Source organism: Ascidia mentula, chromosome 2, assembly GCF_947561715.1.
Source record: "Ascidia mentula chromosome 2, kaAscMent1.1, whole genome shotgun sequence".
Classification (NCBI taxonomy): Eukaryota; Metazoa; Chordata; class Ascidiacea; order Phlebobranchia; family Ascidiidae; genus Ascidia; species Ascidia mentula.
Genome location: NC_138567.1, coordinates 5694824 through 5715965, shown reverse-complemented (window position 1 = coordinate 5715965; position 21142 = coordinate 5694824). Strand labels below are relative to the sequence as shown.

Here is a 21142-nt window from a genome sequence, read left to right as displayed (position 1 = left end):
TGTTGGAATAACCCACCTGTATTTTTCCAACTGGGCCTCCTTGTCCTTGAGGTCAACGGCAAGGGCGGGGCGACCGGCGAACAATGCGTCGTTTTCGTCCAACCAGGTAACGAGTTCATCACGTGACTGGGTGTACTGCAGCCAATCGGCGAGTCTTTGAGAAAGCTTGACTTTTCTGTCGCTTAACTTGTCGCTCAGATCTTCGTAGCTACTTTTAAGTTCAGTCAGGTCGCTAAAAACAAACGTAATAAAACTATTACCAAGTATTCCGGTTACCAACAACAGATCCTGGGTATTTTATAAGTTAGGTTGTAACTTCTGTATTATAATAGAAAACATACTCATGTATTTTGTGCTTTCCATCAATGGTTGATGATTGGGACGCTCTCTCCCCTTTGCCAAGCGCAACGTTCAGTTTAACTTCTCCTTCCTGTAGAGATGACAGCAGGCTTTGCACGTCCACCAGTCTACGTCACAAACGTAAATAAATATTAGCAAATGTTTTTTCGTACCACTGAACATCGGTGTGGCAAATATTTTGTATTTTTTTTTTACTAAAATTTTTTATCTATTTTTTAAATTTTTTTTTTGTAAAATTTTGTGTTTTTATGGCATTAGCAACACATAAATAAGGCAATCTGCCATCAAACGATTGCGTTTTCAAATACTTAAAACCTTTTAAAACAAATGCACGTTTTGAGGAAGAGTTACTACCTGGCCTCGAGTTCAAGTTGATCCACAGCTTGTTGAGTCGCCTCAACGCATGCATCGAGTTTGGTAGTCGCCGATCGGAGCCAAGCCTTAGTTGATGCAAGTGCATCATCGTACTGCCGCTGATCATTTACACTTTGATCGCAAACCCGCAAACGCTCCTGCAATACACGTTACATGCTCAGATGTGGGCAATGGTTACATAATAATGTTATTTAATTAAAAGAGCCACCGACGCTTTCTATCACCCAAGTTGGGTGTTACATTCGCGATACGAAAGAATACATAGGATAAAAACCGAATCGCAGTCATTGCAACAGGCGAAAGACTTTGACTCTTTCCATGCATCTGGTACCAACCTTTGCTTTACGGCATAATCCGTGGTACATTGTGATTAATTGTTGTGCCTTTCGTGCACTGCCACCTTGTGACGAGTCGCCTTCAACGAGATCATGAGCTTGTTGCATGAGGTTTTCCACTTGCTTGCTTTTGCCCGATAACTCCTTGTTCAAAGCCTATGTGAAAAAACGATTCGTTTTAAATAGACCTTGTCAAAGCTAACCAGGTCATAAACATAACAAAAATGAAAGTTCTAGAAATAGTTCTATATCACAAAGGCAATAAACCTCTTGTTCAAATAAAATAGAAAAAATAAACGGTAGACGGGAAGATCATTAGGTGGTGATGTCGAGCTATGAACAGCAACTTTCCTTATCGTGAAATACCATATGCGACATTTTTACTTGTAAAGTTTCCAATTGTTTAATTTTGGCGTCGAGGTCGTCCTTGGGCTCCTCTTCATCGCGCAAAGATCTTTCGATGACCTTCAGTGACCTGGCCAATTCCTTGCGATTGTCCTCAAGTGACCTCAGCACGGCAAGTGAAGATTCAAGGTTCGACCGTTGATCCTGCCAAAGTTGCACGCTTTAATTAGTACTCCTGGTAGGCGTTTATAGGTGGTCAGAAATGGCAAGACTTTTAAGGCTTATGTAGTTAGGTTTGATTTATGCTTGAAATGTTTTGCTTGAGTAGATTAAAAAAGACATCATGTTGTCGCCTCAGTAAACACCATAAACACAAAATTAACACTTTGGAAAAAAATATTTGCTACTAAAAAAAATAAATGCTACAGCAAAGGCGTTTAAAGTTACCTGTACTTGTGCCAGAAAGTCATGCCATTCGTCCTTAACATTTTGCATTTGTTGCTGCACGGAATCTGAACTTGCTCTGGAAAGTTGTGCGTCGCAACAAATCTCACCACTCGTCACAACTTTGTTCACACGGTTCTCGCCTTCTTCGATTTTCGCCACGAAATTTTGCAGTTTCTGTGTGCGTGTATTTTTATGTTTAAATAAACACCGATGAACTTGTTACAAAACTGTATTCATAGATTTTGTGGAACGTCATAAGTTAAAGTCTCATTACAACAACATTAGACTAATACACAAGCATATAAGATCCGTAATAATCATTGAGCTGGAGACTGTGAAGAATACTTTTTCAACCCATAATAAGATAATCCAGCGCTACAGTTACCAGAGGCACTAATGATACCTCACAGGTCGAAACAGCGTGCGCACAACTGTCTATAGCTCAGTTGACAATTAATTTTTTAAAGAAAACTAGAAACAGTTTGAACGTTAGTTTATTTGCAACAATTTTACCTCTAGTTTTTCTTCTAATGCGGGAACATCACCAGACGTGTCTGCGCATGCGCCGACCACCTCTTTCGAGGAGCGGAACCAAGCATAAAAATCTTTCACTGCATCGTTGAAATTATCGTCCAGTCTTCCCTCCAGATTGTCCATTACTACACAATGTCAGAAATTCAGTAAAGCTATGGTTTGCATTTTCATCGCATTTTTCGAAATTTTTCAGTACACGTAATATCTCATACTGCCATAATTTTGTAGTCAAGGGAAATAAACGCACCTGCAACAGTGGCTGTACTTTAGTTTGCGAAATGATGTGACATTCTTTATGTGTTGCAATTCATACAGTTGTAATTATGTTTCAAATTTTGGAAACTTCGAAGGACATACTTAATACTGTATACCGAATAAACTTGTGAAAAATACCTTTGGAAAGGAGCTTGCTGATCTCTTCGTATTTTGTGGTAAGTTTTGAAACCTTTTCTTGTACCGATGTCAATTCAGGTGTCTGAAACTTCCTACACAAACTGTTGAAATGTTCCTTGGTCGATTCAACGTTGTCTCGTTGACCCAAAATTTCAGAGTTGATCTCCTGAAAAGTGTAATGACGCCAATAAATAAGGTATCCAGAATAGCTAAAATAAATAACTGCTTAGCACACAGCACCATTCAAAATTTAGTGTCAGCTTATGTGTATGTAATGTAACTATAGACAAGGAAAAATAACAAAAAAGTATTTTTAAATCAGCCCAGTCAGTATTGTGGTAAATCAGTTCTCGGACGTTGATATCTTTGGTGAATAACTTTCAGGTCGACTGAAAGCAGCTAATTTGATCCCAAAACATACTTGTACTGTTTAAAAACATTTAACTCGTGTTTAAAAACATTTAACAAAGTTAAACTAAAAATCTATTTACCCTGCATTTCTTCAAATGTTCGGGTTTCGGATTCCGCAGCATAGAGTTGAGTGACTGCTCTTTATGGTCCAACCACTCACACAACTCCTCCACGTAATCCACCAGCATCTTCCTCTGTGTTGTAAAGTCCTCCAACCGAGTCTGGGCCTACGCAAAAACAGTATAATGAAGTCACAGGCTGATAAGTGGAGATATAGTATTTATTCCAATTCTTACCTGTTGGTAAACGCTTGTGGCCTTATCCAGTTTTGCTTTCATGCTTTCATTAACTTGGGCAAGCTCGTCCATTTCACCCACTGAGCTGCGTCTTCGGGTCACGTGCACTTCGTTCATTTTTCTCTGCAGCTCTTCGTACACTGATTTGTTCCTGTGAGAATGGCAAAGTTTGCAATAATGTCCCTTATTTTTTCGTAAGTTTAACTGAATAATAGACTCAATATTGAGAAGAAAAACTTAAGCCGAACAGCATTGATTAAATGCAAACTTTGCAAGTGAATGAACTTTCGTTGAGGTTAACTAATAATACAATTCTGAATTTCGTCCCAATGTAAATAAGTTTTTTTGCTTCTGGTACTTTCGATGACTTACTTTTCAATCTCTTCATGGACCACCTTGATTTTTCCTTGCAAACCGACGCTGTCTTCCAGGCTGGAAACTGAAGCGTTCAGGTCATTGATGGAAGTGTTCACCCAGTCATCGAGCTCCTCTTCGGCCGAAATAAGTTCCTTCCAAAGAGCAAGTTGGCCTTTCAAGCTCTCAACACTTTCTTCAACTTTGTCGCCCACGTCCAGGTATCTGAAAAAATATAAACTTTTTTCCAAACCACTTGTACTGCAATAGTCAGAACAAGAGAACACATTACGTTTTTTTAGATCTGTAAACACTTAAACAAACAGGGTCCGCATGAAGTCAGCTAGTTTTGTCCGTAATTTAATTGCGTAGATCAAAAGCATCTTATTCTCATTTTTATTAGTACCTAAATGAATACCCACCTGTCTACCAACTCTTCCAGCCGGGCGTGTATGGTGGTTGCTTCAGATACGAGCTGTTTCTTCGCTTCAGCAGCCGCCAGTTTTCCTTTCATGGTTAAATCGTCCATGACCGGTTGTTTTTCGTCCAGTTCCTTTTTCAGGCTCTGGATAAATTACTCCGGGTTATGTGGCAAGCTATAAACGTCCCTGGCAAGTGTTTTTCGATATGGAAGATTGCTGATGTGTCTGGCGCCATAAATTATTAATGAAAGGCCAGAAATACTTCAGTCGTTTTTTCAGTATGTGGGTGTGCTTATGCATTTTTACTTTCCTCAAGTCTTGCTGTTTTAATTCAAAAACCTTTAAAATAGGTCAATAAACACTGTAAAGTAACTCGCCTCCAACTTGTTGACGTGTCTCTTCACCTCCTCCGCGTTAAAGTGTCTTGGAGCCTCCGCAGCAGACGACAACACCTCAGCGTTGCTAAGGGTGCGCTCAACTGTCTGACGGACGAGTTCGTAATCTCGAAGCATCACGGCAAGTTTTTTCAGCTGTTCTTCTCTATCAACGATCAGATCTTTCGTGTCCTCCCAAGTCATTTCGACAAGTTTCAAATGCTCTGCAAAGTTTGAAATGTTACAAATGTCCGAGTTAAAACGTAGTTGACTTATTCATCCAACGTATAAATTCACTCTATAAACACTAGCCTTGTAGATCCCACATATATTATTATCTTAGACCTGGCAGATAAGAAACGTGAGTGCAAAAGTACCTTGAACCACATGGTCTTGGCTTGGATCCGTTTCTCCCAATTGCTTTCCTTTGCCCTGGAGTCCAGTAAGTTCATATTTCTTTAGATCCAGCTCCTCCTACATAGACCACGATAAATTTAAGCACCCACCACCAACTAAATATGAGAGCGGCCTAATATTAATTGTATCCTCAAAAACGTATTGTTGCTGCAAAATGGGGGTGTTTGTTTGGAATGTTGGAAATACCTTGAGTTTCTCGTAGATTTTCACGTACATCTGCATTTTCTCATTGTCAATATCATCAATGAGAATATCAATCTCTGCTCTCTCCTCCAAATCCTCGAGTGCTTTGAGGAGTTTCTCTTTCCTGGATTCAGTTCAATCATTATTTATGCCATAGTTATTATATCTGTTTAACAATGATGTCCAAGTGGTGCCCCTCCACTTAAAGAAATAACATACAATGTCATGCACCAGTGGTTTTGCCTTTTCCCAGTGTGCTAGTGCTTTTGAGTCAGTTGCTACTATTTGTGGAGCTGTGAGGAGCTTTGGCGTTTTGTTTAAAATATATTTAACTAACTTAACCATATCGATTGCATTCTAAACATACACCTACTGCCAACTGCAGCAAGTGAAGTGAGAACTATTATAAGGTGTAACCGACCGGAAAAGGCCCCTACCTGTCCAGGAAACCTTGCCATATGCTATCCACTTCATCGAAATGTTCCTGTTTTATTGAAATCTCTGCTTGCAATTTCTCACAGCGCGCCTGCAATCTGTTCAAGTATCCTCTTACTGTAGTGCGCCGCCGCGTGGCAGCGCTGTCGAGTGTGGTTAGTTGCGCTTGCTGCAGTATTGGATCCAAACCAGATCCATTTCTACAAAACAAAAGGCTATTTATATGTTCTTTGCCTTGCATTACGCACAGTGCCAGCTCAGCCCGCATTGAAAGAGCAACTTGCACACAAAGTAAATTGAAAAATATCTGCTGACGTAAATCAGAGGTTTGTTGCTTCACTATATACACCAACTAAAGTAATTTGCTGTCGCAGATAAGTAAACAATGCCTAACAAAGGGCTATATCCCTATAAAGCTATTAAGCAAGTCCTTGAAAAATACAATATTGTTAGTTAAAGTACTTGTAGGTATAGGTTGAGCTAAATTTGGATCAAGATACATTATCCATGTTCCAAGGTCATCATTTAACGTATGTACATAGCAGCTTAATGTGCTCCTTGCCTCGCGCATTCGTTCATGTTCTTTCCGAGTTCGTGAGATTCCTTTTGCCAACGAATCAGCTCGTCAGTTGAAATCACGTTGCTTTTCACGTGACCCTCGAGGCGCTCAAGCGCAACGACAACCTTCTGCGCAGTGTAGTGGAACGACGAAAGACGGTCGAGAGCTTCCTCTCTGGCAGATACGACCTCGCACACACGACCCAGGAATTTAGTGCATTCTGTGTATCTGAAATTGGAACAGACGAAGGATAATTTTACCTTCGACCGCATTAATTACTTTTTAGCTTTATAATAGAAATTATTAGAAGTACTTTATAAAATTGCATATGAGTTGGATAAGAATATTAAAATCTGTAGTCGACATTGTTGGCAGTTTACACATTAAGATTAAGAGCACACAAGTTAGAACGCATCTCTGTCAGAGAGCATTTTAAATGTACAATGTTCAGATAAATGTGACCTCGGATTAATACTAAAAGGCTTTTCTGGCAATTCGGTTACTTTATTGCCTCGTTATCACGCAACAATTACATCAGGATAAACTTCTCATGTGTCTTTTCAAATAACACCTGAGAAATTTATTCGCACAAGAACAAATTATCACAACTAAAAAGTGTTCAACCTCGCGTTTAGTGTCTTTCTTTCGCTTGGGTCGCACATTGTACGTAGATCTTCCAAGTGTGAGGCGAGAGCCCGGTAATCCTCTTGGTGGTGTTCAATCTCACTTCGTTGCGTCTGAAATAAAATATTTCGAAGTTAAAGAGTGCGTTACACAGTATCATTTCCAGACACAACCTGCACACCCACACTCACTCTTGGCTCGTTTTGTTCATAAAAACTTGGCCTTCTCTCATTTGCAACTGCTTTTTGTTGAAATTTGTTAAACTGACTTTATGATTTCAATAAATCTAGCAGGCGACACATCGGTGAAAAAAGTATACGTTTAATTGTGTCAAAGGAACAGATTAATTGAAATAAAATATGGCGTGGCAGCAACAGCAACACAATATTTATCAACTATTGTTCTTTAATTTTACTGCTTTTTTTTATCTGTTATCACACAGCCTCAACTTTCCAGCGGACGATATTTATACAGCAACGTCAATTTTTTCGAAACACTCAATGTTGAATCGCTCAGCGACGAACCTCCAAAACGGGTAATATGACTCTTCCCGCGGTTTGCTTAAAGCGGAAATCAGGCGCCAGGGAAGTCATGATTAAGCAGTACGGGGGTTGGCAAAGCAAAATGGTTCGCCTGCGAGCCTTTGTCATGCGATCATGAATAGATCGTACCAATAGTGAGATTGTCTGTAAGTTAATTTAAGTTTTGAAACCGCAACTTACTTTATTCGCAGATGAAAACAGGTTAATTAAAAAAAGTTAGGTTAGCTTATGAAGCAACAGAAGCAATGCGACAAAATACCCATTCCAAGAACACCTCTTTGTTTAACAGGTTTATAAAAAAGCGAAACATAGTGTGATAATGAAGGTGGTCTGTGTCAACCTCGTGATTTTGGTTCTACATCAGTGTTTATCGTTCGGCGTACAAAACTGTGTTGGATACGAAACGATACAAGTCGATTTCTCGGGCGAACCAACAACAATGGACGTCGTACAGAAACGTTACGACTCGACCACGCACTTCGAAGTTAAGTCACAAGGAGCAAATACCAGAAATGAAGCTACAATGCAGGTAAAATAACAAAGCCTTTCGTTCATAATGTGGAGAAAGAAGAGGTTTGTCCATATTATACAATCCAAAACCCTTAAATGTATAGGTTTTGCAAAAAGTACCTCAAGATAGTCTAAGATTGTTAGAGCTAAAACACCTATAAAAGGTTTAACCCCTTTTTTAATTTTGGTCATGATCCACTGATTTTCAAAGGTTTTCATCAGCACGCTTATAGTCGAACAGCCTTGATGCATGCCGATACTTAACACTTCCCTTTCAAAGGAATAAATAGTAATTTGTAAAACTAAAGTTTCGCTTCGGCAAATTTCCAGTCTCCATTCGTCAAAGCTATTCGGGTGTCGTCAGACTACATGCAGACAGGACGTGTGCAATGATGACTGAAACTGTTTCGATGTAACTTTCAAAAAGCTGCGATCGTAAAAATCAACCAATGAGGTGTAAGGACATTCAACCTTGGACATCCACACATTAGCACAGTTTGTTCGGTCTTAAGCTTGGGAAAAACTTTACAGATCATTTTTTTCCCTATGCTTACGACCAAAAAACTGTATCTATATTATTTCACACATCGTAAGTCTGGAAAACAGGCGGAAATAGTGTATCCTGCCAGCAAGTCAATCATAAATTTTCTGCTTGCAAAACAAGTAACGACACCTCGCAGTGCAGCTGTCGACACGATTATGGAAACAGAAAGTAAGTCTCTTAACCACACCCAACATAATACCAATCAGAACGCTGGAACAAGTATTGCTGACGTTGTAAAAGGGTCACGTGATGGCAATCTGACAATGTCGATGCAGGCAAGTCGTGCTTGTGGGTTTTGTGTTTGGGCTAGTTATATTCCAGCATCTACAAGTGGGGTAGCAATCATTTTGATTTAGCTTTGCAAATCTGCCATTGTCAAATTGACTGCTTTACAAAATTACAAATCAGAGGCTCTTAATGTGTGAAGCAGACAGCGACACCAAGCGGCGCGGATTGGAAATCGTCAGAAGACAACGCGATTACGGGAACAGAAGAGACATCACTCAACGACACCCAACATAATTACAATCAGGACATTGTCACAAACATCCCTGATGACGTAAAAGAATCACGTGACGACAATATGTCAGCTACAACTCAGGCAAGTCACGTGATTAATTTTTTTTGAGATTTTGTGATCTGGTCCGAACCAGTGGAGGATGGCCATTGTAAGGCGACGATTGTGGCAAAGTGATAATTTTCAATATAAGTTACCCACACATGCCACATGTAAACATAAAATAATTACATTGAAGCTTTAAGAATAAATTACAAATTTTTACGAATTGTGTTTTTGTATTACTCGTTCCCCAAACACAGAATATTTACAACCATTTACAGGGAATTCGTAATGTTCAAGCAACCACCAGTCCTACACAGGGCAATAATATTATAGTCGTCGTCATTGTCGCTTGCGGAGCCATACTTCTGGTTGGAGCTGCAGCTGTTACTTGGCATTACAGAGGAAGGTATGTTTATCGTTGAAAGGTTTTTCAGCGACACCAAGTGTATGTTTATAATTTCTATTTTTCCAGTTGCTGCCAATCCGAAAACGAGCCGCATCTAATTTGAAAAAGTATCAAGTTACGAGTCATTCGTTGTAATTGCAATCGATCGCCTTCTACATGCATGTTCTATTATACTGCGTTCAGTTAATGTTTTGTGAGTTTAATTTGTACTTGCCCAATATTTTGAAGTAATCCAGTCTCACTACTATTTGTACCATTGTATGTTTCATAGAAAAACACGCCATATAAACGTGACATTATTAAGGCTTTATACTATCAAGAACGTCAAACGAATTTCATCAACCTGTATGTGTAGTGCAAATGAGGAAAAGGCTTTTTTTTACAATGTGTCGCTTTTATTCAGAATGAACTCTGCTGTGTAAATGTATGTTGGTTTGGAAACAGATACTACCCAATTGGTTTCAAGCGATTGGCTTTTAAATGTTTCCGTTGGTATGTTCTCCTGCAAGGCAACTTTGACTATAACTAAACAAGTCGGAGCTGGTAAAATCCCCAGTTTATTTGGAAAAACAGCAATACATTGCCACGTAATTCCGGATGGAGATTCCCAAGGGCTTCACATACAAATACAAAATTCAATTCAAGTCACAATAACTGTTTGCCTGAAGTAGCACGAACAGCCCATATAGCAATCAGTCGCTTTAGGAAAGTCCTAGTCGTAGTCTAGCGAAATTTGCTGTGGTGAACATCGAAAGGCAACAACCACAAGGCAAAAAATACTATCGCTGTGTATTATAGCAAGTACTTTCAAACTATATTTTCCGAAGAATTCGAGGATTGAGAAGAATGTTGCCGTTTTGTTTGTTACTTTGCATGTTCTTGACAATCTCTGAGTCAAGTTTGGTACCACAGCAAAGTAAGTAAAGTTTTCAATATCTTTTGTTCTAGTATAATTGCGTCGTAATGAGTAGCAAAACAACTGACTAACAAAGTAAAGCTTTCTTTCTTCTGTACAACTGGTCATAAAGGTTATAAAGTACTGCAAGAAAGAACGCAAAATCATCTACGTTAGTACGAAATTTATTCACATACTGATAGAAATGGGCAATATAATCGCTTGGTGTCAACCTACCCACGATCTGTAAATGTAAAACCATGGGCGTGATTTGCAGCACTGGTCAAGTGCCCGACCCATGTACCAAGAAGAAAACCCCCCAAAAATGTGATTTATTGTTATTTCAAGGAACATGTACCAGAAGTGGAATCGACTGCGTCTTCCCATTTACGTACAAGGGCAAGCAATATAACAGGTGTATTGATGGTTTTCGTGGCAAATGGTGTGGAATTAAGTCAGAAATTACGTCGAGCACTGAAAATGTGGACTATAGTTACTGCTTGGATGAATGTCCTCCCCCCAAAACAGGTAGGGTGTGTGCCTTACAAAACTGTCACCTACTTTTATCGAAAAATCAAAAATACTTTTTTTAACACAGAATGTACCGTTGATGGCTACCAGTGCGTTTGGCCGTACGTAGACGAACACGGACATAACCACACAAGTTGTGTTTATTATAAAACTGTCTTCGGTAGCTTCTACTGGTGTCCTATCGTGAGTAATTACATCAATGTCAAAGAACATGGAAAATGTGGCGAATGTCCAGCGGATGGGCCAAAAATTTACACAACAACACCTAAACCGACGACAGCCGCCATCACCACCACCGCCACCACCACCACGTTGCGCACTACAACTACAAAATCCACTTCAAGAAGTCCTAAAATTTTGAAAGTTACTACAGCTGCTGGGCCGACTATTTCGGAGACAACTTCGCCCATAACGGCAACTGGAGAAAGCACCACAATATCCACATTACGCACTAAAACTACAAAATCGACCACAAGAAGTAACCTTACATTAAGCACTGTTCAAAGCTCTTTGAATTCAACAACAGCAGCGCAACACCATTGGAAAATTGTGGCCCCAATAAGTCCTACAAACCGTATTACAGCCACAACCAACTCGGTCGACCATTGGATACACCGCAGTCAACAAATTCTACTGCTGCCCATGCTACTGATACCATATTACGCCAATTAATCATTATGACTTATTTTTAAGATATTGGCACTACTGATGTTGTACAATCAACCATAATGGAAGTTCAAACTAATTCAACTTAAATCATCATATGTATATATATATACGTATACATACATATGCTGTATATTGTGGACTGAATTTGAATGTATTTCGCTAATACTGGAACATAAAAAGAGAAATGACATCCACTCAAAACTTTGAATTTCCATATTCAAAGCTGTAACGTGGCTGCCGAAAGCTACACTTTTTAACTCTATAACAGCAACGCAGTGCAACGTAATTGCGTGTGAGGAACACAAGAGGGTTTCACATGCAACTGACGAACCCAAATATAGCAACAATGTTTTCGTCTGAAGTTGCAAGCAAACCACGAACAACAATGCGGAAAATGTTAGACAGGAAGGCAAGTTAACTTCGGGCTGGTTTTGAAACTCGAAAACTGGTATAACATTCAAAATAACTGAAAGAAAAGTTCGCCCAGTTTTCCTGGAGGTATAAACAGTCGAAAAACGAGCAGTGCACACAACGAAGTTTATGCTAAAATTCTGCGACAACCATTACAGTAACAAACTATTATCGATCGAGCAGCGGGCGCGTGCATAGGTTTACTGCTGCCCAATACTACTATTGCTTTGCAGTGCCACTTGATAGATTGTGCGACAAAATTTATATTTAAGATTACAAGTTGTAACATAAACCAATATAGAAAACATATTTTGACAGTCAAACTTGCTCGTTAACAGTACAAGAATCTGGCTCTCGGTCAGGCATAGTATTTTTCTCTGCGACCGCAAATTTCTGGAATTGGTTTGTATTTTGAAGCTAGAAGCCTCTAACTTTATGTTTCTAACAAATTATAGTAACGTATAGCCTATAACATGGTAATGGAAATGTACTGCATGCTTGTTCTCAGCACAGAAACACAGAATGAGAAATTGTAACCGCCCAACGCGATTGTTTTGTGGTCAGGAGACCGAACAAAATTTCGTGGAAATTCCAGTCATTTCCAAACCAATTTCCGGTTATTGTAACTACTCGAAGGATCAAAGCAATTGTGGAAAACTTTGTTGTGCGCCTTGTTGAATAAGACTGTTGCATGATATGAACTGAGAAACCGTTTTGCGATCCATGTTGTAGCGGTAATATCATTCCATGCAACGCCTTTATGACAATTCCTTCACAGTGCGAATTACAATATTGCAAGATCTGGAGCGACAACTCTGATGACAGGTGGTCATCATAGAAACGAACGACTTTACTGTGTTGACAAACATAAGCGCTTCACACAATGGCTGCAACGGAGGTAAAGTATCTTGGCCTATTGGTAAGGAAGGCCATCAAATGCCAAATACCTTTACGACGACATGGAAGGTCACGAAGGACGGATGAAATAAGTTCCTTGTGCGCATTGTAATTACATGATCGAACATTGGACTGTAAGGATGGCGTTACAGCGAAACTAGTTTGTTTTGATCGAAAGACATATGTAGCGAATTATGTTGAGGTTTTGTACAGATACTGAAACTATGCAAACAGTACATAACGTCGGATACAAAAGTCTAATTATGTTCGGCAAACTTTAAAACTATACTTAAAGGTAGTCACATGTTTCATTTTGATACGGTCGTGGAGGATTTGGGCAAATGACAGCACCAAACAATTCAAAGTTCTACCGTGTTTTGTATAGTTTTACAAATTACGTATAAAAAATCTTTTTTGGGTAAAATCTGTCGGTCTCCAGAATTCAAAATAATCAGTTTGTATTTGAGGTGGGTCTACCAAGAACGTCTGTAAATGGAAGCGGTCCAAAACCGTGAGACCAGAGCTCTTATGATCACTGGAAGTGTTTCCTTATCGCTTTAAAGATAAGCAATTTTACAAGCAAGTCCGCCGAACGCAGCTACACGATTTCTTGTAATAAGCGAATGCTTGGTCGGGCAAATAGTCGACAAATGTTGATGTTACTCGGGTCTAGAGGATTGACTTGAATTTCAAGATGTAAAGAAGAGTTACTAGGCGAGAATTTCAGCAGTTGCAACCTCGTGTATCAAAACGCGTAGAAACTGAAAACTAAATCAAGTGAGAGTATGGACAGAGTATTTCTGTGGTGTTATTTAAGGCTGTTCCAGAAAGGTAAAAGAAAAACGACTTGATCCGTAACTTTAACCGTATATAATAATTTGATATTCATATCGTAAATCACATGTACAAGAAGGTGGTACTGGTTTTTATATATTCAGGTTATGTAGGCTAGTGGTAAACATGGGTAACTGGTCGTTTTACTTTCCTTTGCTTGTGGCGTGTTCGTGGAGAGCTGTATTAGCTTCCGAACGTACGTAAGTTTGCATTAGTTGAGTGCATATTACTGGTTTAAACATCCAGTTTATTTTTGTCGGCAGGAACCTGCACCAAAAGCGGGGTGGACTGCGTGTTTCCCTTTCTCTACAAAGGAAGGCAATATAACACCTGTATTGGAAGTTTTGCTGGGGCCTGGTGCGGGATAAAACGAGAAATAACCGAGGCAACAAAAAACGTGGACTACAGTTATTGTATAGAATGCCCAAAATCAAGTAAGCCCGCTCTGCTTGCATTTCGCCTTTCTTGCACATTTTTCTTGTAAAGATGCGTAGGAACATTGTGCAAGTTGTGTTTATATGGAAAAGGCTCAAATTCGTTCTTCTAATATTTTCATTGCCACAGGATGTACCGTTGAGGGGTTTCAGTGCATGTGGCCATACGTCGATGATAATGGTTTAAACCACACGAGCTGCATATACTACAGTTCGTTTCTGAACAGCTACTACTGGTGTCCCATCGTCGAAAACTTTAAAGGTGGCCGCGAGAATGGCAAATGCGCGGACACGTGCCCTGAAGGTGGCCCGGTGCTGTATTCGTCAGTGTGGCCCTGGCACGACCCGGATTACGTTTCTACGACAACAGAATACGCAAGTCGATTTGTATCAACTATCGCTAACGCAATGAGAACGGCAGGAGAATACACGACGGCTGTAGAAGCTATTCACACTTCGGCTCAGATCGAGCCACTAGATCCAAGCAGTAAAGCCGCGGAGACTACCACAGAAAACTTGTCGACAACCCCGTCAAATAAACATGAAACAATAGCTGGCACGACACCAACTGAGCAGCAAACTTCTGCGACAAACTCCCCACGCAGTAAAACGACTGACAATGAACGATTGAGCTTCGACGATCAGACTGGTTCAACGCCAATTTACCACGCCTTCTCAACAAAAGATTCGAGTCATGTTGCAACACGCGATGGAACAAAAAATAGTGGTAAGAATGTGAAATAACTTTTTTAAAGGTTTAGTCCGACCTGATAATACCGAAAATGACCACAATTCATTTTATTTGTAGTCTAGCAGGGCATGAAATAATATATTGGACACAAATCTATATTCTTTATAAAAGGCTGTTACATACACTTTGGGAATCTTATTATACCTCATTTAGTCATCGACAACAACTATGTTGCTACATTATGATCTAAACATTAATGCAGCTTGTAACGTTGGTCTAGACTGGGCAGATTCTGATGTTCATCGTGACGCCGACATGGAGACACCGACAACGGACTCAACTGCGCCACCTATTGAAAGCAGTCTGCTTTGGATAATTGTGGCCATGTCGGCGGGAGTCGCTGTGCTTTTATTTTTTGTGGTCTTCTGTTGTTGCAAGAGGTGAGCCAGTAACGTCGTAAGTATATATGTAGTTTGACAAAGTGCTCACCTCCACTCGTTGCATGTCAATGAATGTCAGAGAAAGTTTTTGTAATTTTTGCAGCAGGTGTGGCGGGTGCAAAGGAGACTCTGACCGGGAAATAAATGCCGAAACAGCCTTGCCACTAATGCAGCAAACAGTAAGTTCGATACCACACAAAAAGCGTTATTTTTTAACTTCCATTCAGAGTTAAACAGCAACTCGAGTTAAACAGTAACAGAGATAACCTCTTAACATTGTAGAAGATGTTACAGAAACTCAAGTTTTACTGACGAGTCGTGCCGAGATTCAACAGACACGTTGTTTTGTTAAAATTATTTTTTTGCTTAAAACGGTTAGTTGGAACAATATCACAATTGCCTGCGGCGACTTCCTTGTTTCCAGACCGCAGCCGTTGCTCAAAGCACTGAAGCGAAACGTGAAGAAGGCAGCGATGCTTCGGCGCCAGACTCTGGTGTCGACGAGGCCATGCAAGCCGTTTGAAAAACTTGATTGCTGATTTTGTTCCAAAACACTAATTCTGGGACTGGGCCGACATTCTAATAATGAGCGATACGGTGCTAGAACACAAATGTTTCCATGTTGTATTTCTACAAAAGGCCAGCAGTCACTAGTCATTGACAATGAGCCATTGTGTATATGCGATACCGAATGCTGCCAAACAACACCACGTTCCAGTGGTTATGTTTATCTACATGTATAAGTATGAATGAACGTGATATCCTGGGTTGCAATCCGTTATTTCCGAATCACTGCTGTGTCGGATTCTTCCAAAACTCGCCAGTTTATCATTGTACAATGAAACGCATCGTACGGTTCATGCAAATGCTGTATATTCAAATCCATTTTGTATGTATGTGTGTGTAAGTTATCGATCATCTCTTTCAAAAACGCCTGCTTTTTGTATTGATTTGCTGTTGTATAATTCAATGGCAACAGCGAAAAGATTAAAGAATGATCCATTTAAGCGCAAAGGCTGAATTTCTGCAGTAGCAGTTAACCTTGTAGAAAGTACCCATTGGCCAGTTTGTATGTCTCAAGCAAGCTATGTAAATCAACGCGGCGTGTAGGAAAAGGAAGAATAGTTCCAACAATCGTGGTAGCTTGATCCGATTGACCTGCAATACCACCGGCACAATTGTGACCCATAGTAACCTGACATTTGAGCGCTCGCACCACGTTGAAACGAAGTGCCGCCCTGTAGTATCCGCGTTGCTCTGTTGGCGCTATTCAAACAACTGGCAGTTGTGTGAGCGGTTGTAACAGTACAACTATTTTTTCTGAATTACCAGGTCAGAAGTGTTACAGAAATGAAGCTACAGACAGGATTCCTTTTTTTAGTTAGGTTGTCAACACAAAAATCACTCCGGTAGCTGCATTAACTTTAGGTTATAACCAATATGGAATCACAATGACAGCTTACATACATACAAGCATATATTACAAGTTAAGTTTAGAAAACAATGGTCCATTTGCCGTAGTTTTTACAAGGTTTGGCAAGATACAAGGAAGGGTATGCGTAAAACACGTTGCTCGGTAGACCAACTTCCTCAATTCCCATATGCTTGTGTGATTCATAAGCCTAAATGTTTACGGGGTATGGTAGAGCCAGCCGTTGTCCCAAGGACAAAAAGTCAACGACTGGGACATACACAATAGCCTGTAGAAGTGAGATTTTTACGATCTATAGTAACTTTTGCGTGGTGTGAGGTAATAGTCACGCAACAATTCACATTGTTAATAAGGTTCATGTTTTTTTACAAGGTTAGGGTTATAATTGTTCATTTTTGATATTCTGTTGGTATTGAATTGACAGCAATGTTCTCAACATCTTTAGTAATTGTTGCGGTTTTTGCCGTGTGCGAAGGAAATGTGGAAAGTGCAAACAGTAAGTCAGCCTTTGATTACACTGGATGCTTGGTTGCGTCACTAGAAATCGTACGATGGTGTTCTCATCCATGAATTATGCAGTCTCCTTTAGCAACGACCTCCGTAAAGCCTCGTGGGTTTTTACATTAAGATTGCTGTGTGATGATCTAATCTTGTTGCCGTAGGCCCGTTGTGTATGTGTGAATAGTTAAACTATGAATTCTTTACATTTCAAGGAACATGTACCAGAAGTGGAATCGACTGCGTCTTTCCATTTACATACAAGGGCAAGCAATATAACAGGTGTATTGCTAGTTTTCGTGGCAAATGGTGTGGAATTAAGTCAGAAGTTACGTCGAGCACTGAAAATGTGGACTATAGTTACTGCTTGGATGCATGTCCTCCCCCCAAAACAGGTAGGGTGTGTGCCTTACAAAACTGTCACCTACTTTTATCGAAAAATCAAAAATGTTTTTTTTTCCCTGCGCAGAATGTACCGTTGATGGCCAGCAGTGCGTTTGGCCGTACGTAGACGAACACGGACATAACCACACAAGTTGTATTCATTATACAAATTACCTCAGAAGCTACTACTGGTGTCCCATCGTGAGTAATTACACCAGTGGGAAAGAATATGGAAAATGTGGCGAATGTCCAGCGAATGGGACAAAAATTTACACAACAACACCTAAACCGACGACAGCCGCCATCACCACCACCGCCACCACCACCACGTTGCGCACTACAACTACAAAATCCACTTCAAGAAGTCCTAAAATTTTGAAAGTTACTACAGCTGCTGGGCCGACTATTTCGGAGACAACTTCGCCCATAACGACAACTGGAGAAAGCACCACAATCTCCACCATTACAAAACAAAACCCGACAACGAAAACCCCAATTTCAACCACATCTGATTCCATCACTATTGGGTCAGTAGACAACGTCGTGATAGCGACGGAGAGAGGAAATACCGTTACCGCTGGTACTACCACGGCTACACCGCAGTCTATGACGTCTAAACAAGAAGGTCAGCACATCACACTACAGCCGAATATTAGCACGTCGATTGGAACCCAGTACAAAGAAACTACAGCTTTAGGTGCGCTTCACAAGTCACTGGTTTTTTCGTGTGTCTCAAAATTGAATACAAATCCAAAACACTCATATTACGATTTTGCAGATGTCGCGAAGCAGCAGAAATCCGCTTCAATTTCAACCGATGTTATACAGTCAACAGCCTATGATCAGAAGATACAAGGAAAGCAGGCAAACGGTAATTTTTGTGTAATATACGCTGTATCCGAGCGGTGTATGTTACAAATAATTTGCTGCCAACTGTATCTAAACCCAACGTATTTTTTTTACAGACCAAACAACGCAAACTGCTTTAACCAATACAGCAAGCAGCAAAACAATACCAATGCTAATTTCTTTGATGGTGCTGATTGTGCTGGCGGTAGTCGTAACAGCAGTTTATTTTTATTTAAGGTATTGTCCACTGGTCTGTTTTTTGTGAAACATTACATGACAACGTTTGAATTGTAGCGGTTTAATTACTTTCACTGTAAAATTTTATCGTCATCGACACTCGTAAACTCATTTTAACAGAAAACGTCGCCAGACTGGAGAGAAAGCGAAAGACATCGCCACGGACAAGGAAACGGGGATTCCAATGGTTGATAAACATTCCCTTTCCAATGGAAAGACGAAATTGAATGAAAACCACGAGAAAATACAAGTTGTAAGTTGACATTTTCAATTCTCAGTTGCAGGATCACTTGCCTGCGTGTTTATTATGTTACGCAAGTCTACTGTATTCAATAGGCTGCAGCGCCGACAGATGACAATGCGGCGCCGATGATGGTCGACGAATCGACTCCGGATAAAGTTCGGTACGTCACCAGCGACTCAGGATTCGGTAGCAGAGGTAGCAATTTCGCCGAAACGTAAGAGAGAGCGTGGCTTTACGTCCGCTACGTGGCGACAGAGAATTTATATTGAGTATATTTTGCAATAACCTCTGTGTGACATGTGGCAGCGCGGCAAAACCGTGCCACATGACTTTACTGTGAGACTGTGCCGTACTGTTGCTAAGACGATTGTTCTCGCTGTTGCTGAAACATACACATGACAATTACTGTTTATCACTACTTGAACACAATGCCTCGTAGACAATCTGCTTCTTTTGAATAAGACGGAAGCAAAATTTTCGATCCAAATTGATTGCAAGTAAGCGAGTAAATTGCCCTTTTTTCTTGTCAAATTTCTCTTCACAAATATGTTTCATCGACTGTAATGTATCCTGTTTTGTTAAGTATCGAAGTTTCGCATGGTCGTTCTTTGTTCAATTTATATTTCTTATTGCCAGGGAATGCTGGAGTGTTTTGTATAGTGGATAGAAGGCCGTGCTTGCATATGAAAACATATTCCAGAAAAAGATCCAAGTTTTATAAGTTACCATGACGCTTTCACATACAGTGGTAATTAAAACAAAAAAAAAACGTGGAAAGGTAAACAAAATTCGCATGACCAAATGTATGAGTCGTAAAGAGAATGCCAAAGTTACACAAAATACAACAAGACGTGCATCCGTACTACCACGCAAATTACGCTCACAGACACGTATGCTGGGTCACCATAACCCTTGAAATACTTCAGTCGTAATCTAAACACACGAAAGTTTGCGAAAATTTTAAATACGTTAGTAGTAAGAAGTGGCGATCAAAAAAGCTGTTTTAGAACATTAATACTTCATTTGATTGAGCACAGCCAAACAAGTGGTTGACACGCTTGCAAAATACCAGGATTTACCCCGAATTGTCCGAGATGGATTAGTGTCAAAATGTTCAAGATTTGGAATACTACATTGCGTATATCTCATATACATATGTGAGTAATTTATATCATTTTGCGTGATTTCAAAGTTCTCAGATAAGCTTTTCATTGTTTTAGCTCAACATTTTGTAAGTATGTCTCTCAAATTTATACCAAAATAAATTGGGAACTCAAATCGACATGAGCTATTATTATTCACTGATCATAAAGCCGCAGACACCTACGGAAGCAAGCAATGAAACGTGTACAGCTATCATCAGCATATATCAATATGCCGCCAGGCTTCTCGTTACAGCATATCGCATGATGGGAGACGGATATGTTACATCAACATTGTCGGCGGAGGATGGTATATTCATATCTCGTTGGGTTACTACGGGTCATGTCGAGCTTGACATTTAGTAACCGACTACTCAGATGGACGTTCCCACCATACGGAAGTCATTCCTCATGGATCATGCATTTATTGAATAATACAACACCTCAATCCTTAATCAAGCTAATCCACCGCTAAACGTGGAATTATTCCAGATTGTCGTATTCTCTATCCGGGATTATATTTTAATCCTGGATTGATGCACCAAAAATCTAATCCTGCTCTACGCTAGGTTCGAAGTTGGTTTAAGTCAAGTTTGACTGCGTTTATGGTGAATGAAACTTGAAACGATTTTTGCCTCATTATTCATAGAAATACATTTTGCGCAAAAAAATGTTCGATTTTTAAACCAAGGGTTTTGTGCAACTTTTGTTAGTTTTTCAGTATCTGTTTAAAGCATTGTTCAGTGTCTGTTGCCATTTTTTTTGGCAACAAGTTAATAGGTCGATATTACTCCACCATATTTTCAGTTTGGTTGCGATTGACCCTATGACGTATAACCTTGTGACGTATAACTGCACATTACGTGCAGTTCGACACAAGTTGACCTTCACTTAATGACTTCGCACTTTTACGACATTGGTAGGTCAGCAACAAATAAAAAAAAGTGGCGGAAGTGGTCTATGATGCTTCCCCGCACGCCACCAGGCGTCAAAATCGGACCGACAAAGATCCTTGGGTGCGTAGGGGAACACTAATATGTCACGTACACAAGGCTGGAGTTACAGCCCCTTGCATCCAGCGAAAACGCGCAAAACAGCAGTATATCAATCAAACTATATAGTCTAT

The 21142-nt window shown here is 40.0% G+C and overlaps 5 protein-coding genes across 13 annotated transcripts in view; 4 read left to right on the top strand and 1 right to left on the bottom strand.

The window, feature by feature from the left end:
* LOC145889249 (nesprin-1-like) overlaps window positions 1-21142 on the bottom strand; it is a 197458-nt gene that overhangs the window by 53380 nt on the left and 122936 nt on the right. For all 8 annotated transcript variants that reach the window (XM_082980162.1, XM_082980167.1, XM_082980168.1 and 5 more), the window contains 18 exons: window positions 6865-6977; window positions 6244-6468; window positions 5684-5881; window positions 5250-5370; window positions 5024-5120; window positions 4650-4870; window positions 4273-4415; window positions 3869-4075; window positions 3497-3647; window positions 3281-3427; window positions 2790-2955; window positions 2376-2521; window positions 1863-2036; window positions 1455-1619; window positions 1071-1226; window positions 715-872; window positions 342-467; window positions 17-232 (listed from right to left, as the gene is read on the bottom strand). In XM_082980162.1, coding sequence (XP_082836288.1) covers window positions 17-232; window positions 342-467; window positions 715-872; window positions 1071-1226; window positions 1455-1619; window positions 1863-2036; window positions 2376-2521; window positions 2790-2955; window positions 3281-3427; window positions 3497-3647; window positions 3869-4075; window positions 4273-4415; window positions 4650-4870; window positions 5024-5120; window positions 5250-5370; window positions 5684-5881; window positions 6244-6468; window positions 6865-6977 — 2930 coding nt within the window. The remainder of the gene's footprint in view (window positions 1-16; window positions 233-341; window positions 468-714; window positions 873-1070; window positions 1227-1454; window positions 1620-1862; window positions 2037-2375; window positions 2522-2789; window positions 2956-3280; window positions 3428-3496; window positions 3648-3868; window positions 4076-4272; window positions 4416-4649; window positions 4871-5023; window positions 5121-5249; window positions 5371-5683; window positions 5882-6243; window positions 6469-6864; window positions 6978-21142) is intronic.
* LOC145889669 (uncharacterized) lies at window positions 7701-9967 on the top strand. The gene is made up of 4 exons (XM_082980663.1): window positions 7701-7935; window positions 8891-9061; window positions 9301-9428; window positions 9495-9967. The coding sequence occupies exons 1-4, from the start codon at window positions 7726-7728 to the stop codon at window positions 9529-9531; spliced, it is 546 nt and encodes a 181-aa protein (XP_082836789.1). The 5' UTR covers window positions 7701-7725; the 3' UTR covers window positions 9532-9967.
* Window positions 10140-11708, top strand: LOC145889644 (uncharacterized). The gene is made up of 3 exons (XM_082980636.1): window positions 10140-10344; window positions 10672-10851; window positions 10922-11708. Exons 1-3 carry the CDS (start codon window positions 10275-10277, stop codon window positions 11524-11526), a joined length of 855 nt encoding a protein of 284 aa, XP_082836762.1. The 5' UTR covers window positions 10140-10274; the 3' UTR covers window positions 11527-11708.
* On the top strand, window positions 13774-16213 carry LOC145889602 (uncharacterized). Of its 2 annotated transcripts, none has more exons than XM_082980583.1 (6): window positions 13774-13861; window positions 13929-14099; window positions 14230-14826; window positions 15071-15230; window positions 15337-15409; window positions 15655-16213. In XM_082980583.1, exons 1-6 carry the CDS (start codon window positions 13792-13794, stop codon window positions 15751-15753), a joined length of 1170 nt encoding a protein of 389 aa, XP_082836709.1. In that variant the 5' UTR covers window positions 13774-13791; the 3' UTR covers window positions 15754-16213. The 2 variants fall into 2 exon arrangements, with proteins under 2 accessions (XP_082836709.1, XP_082836707.1); XM_082980581.1 differs by having other exon boundaries at window positions 15334-15409; window positions 15655-16211.
* On the top strand, window positions 17032-19505 carry LOC145889574 (uncharacterized). The gene is made up of 7 exons (XM_082980553.1): window positions 17032-17158; window positions 17376-17555; window positions 17630-18241; window positions 18323-18415; window positions 18510-18630; window positions 18751-18883; window positions 18967-19505. The coding sequence occupies exons 1-7, from the start codon at window positions 17089-17091 to the stop codon at window positions 19090-19092; spliced, it is 1335 nt and encodes a 444-aa protein (XP_082836679.1). The 5' UTR covers window positions 17032-17088; the 3' UTR covers window positions 19093-19505.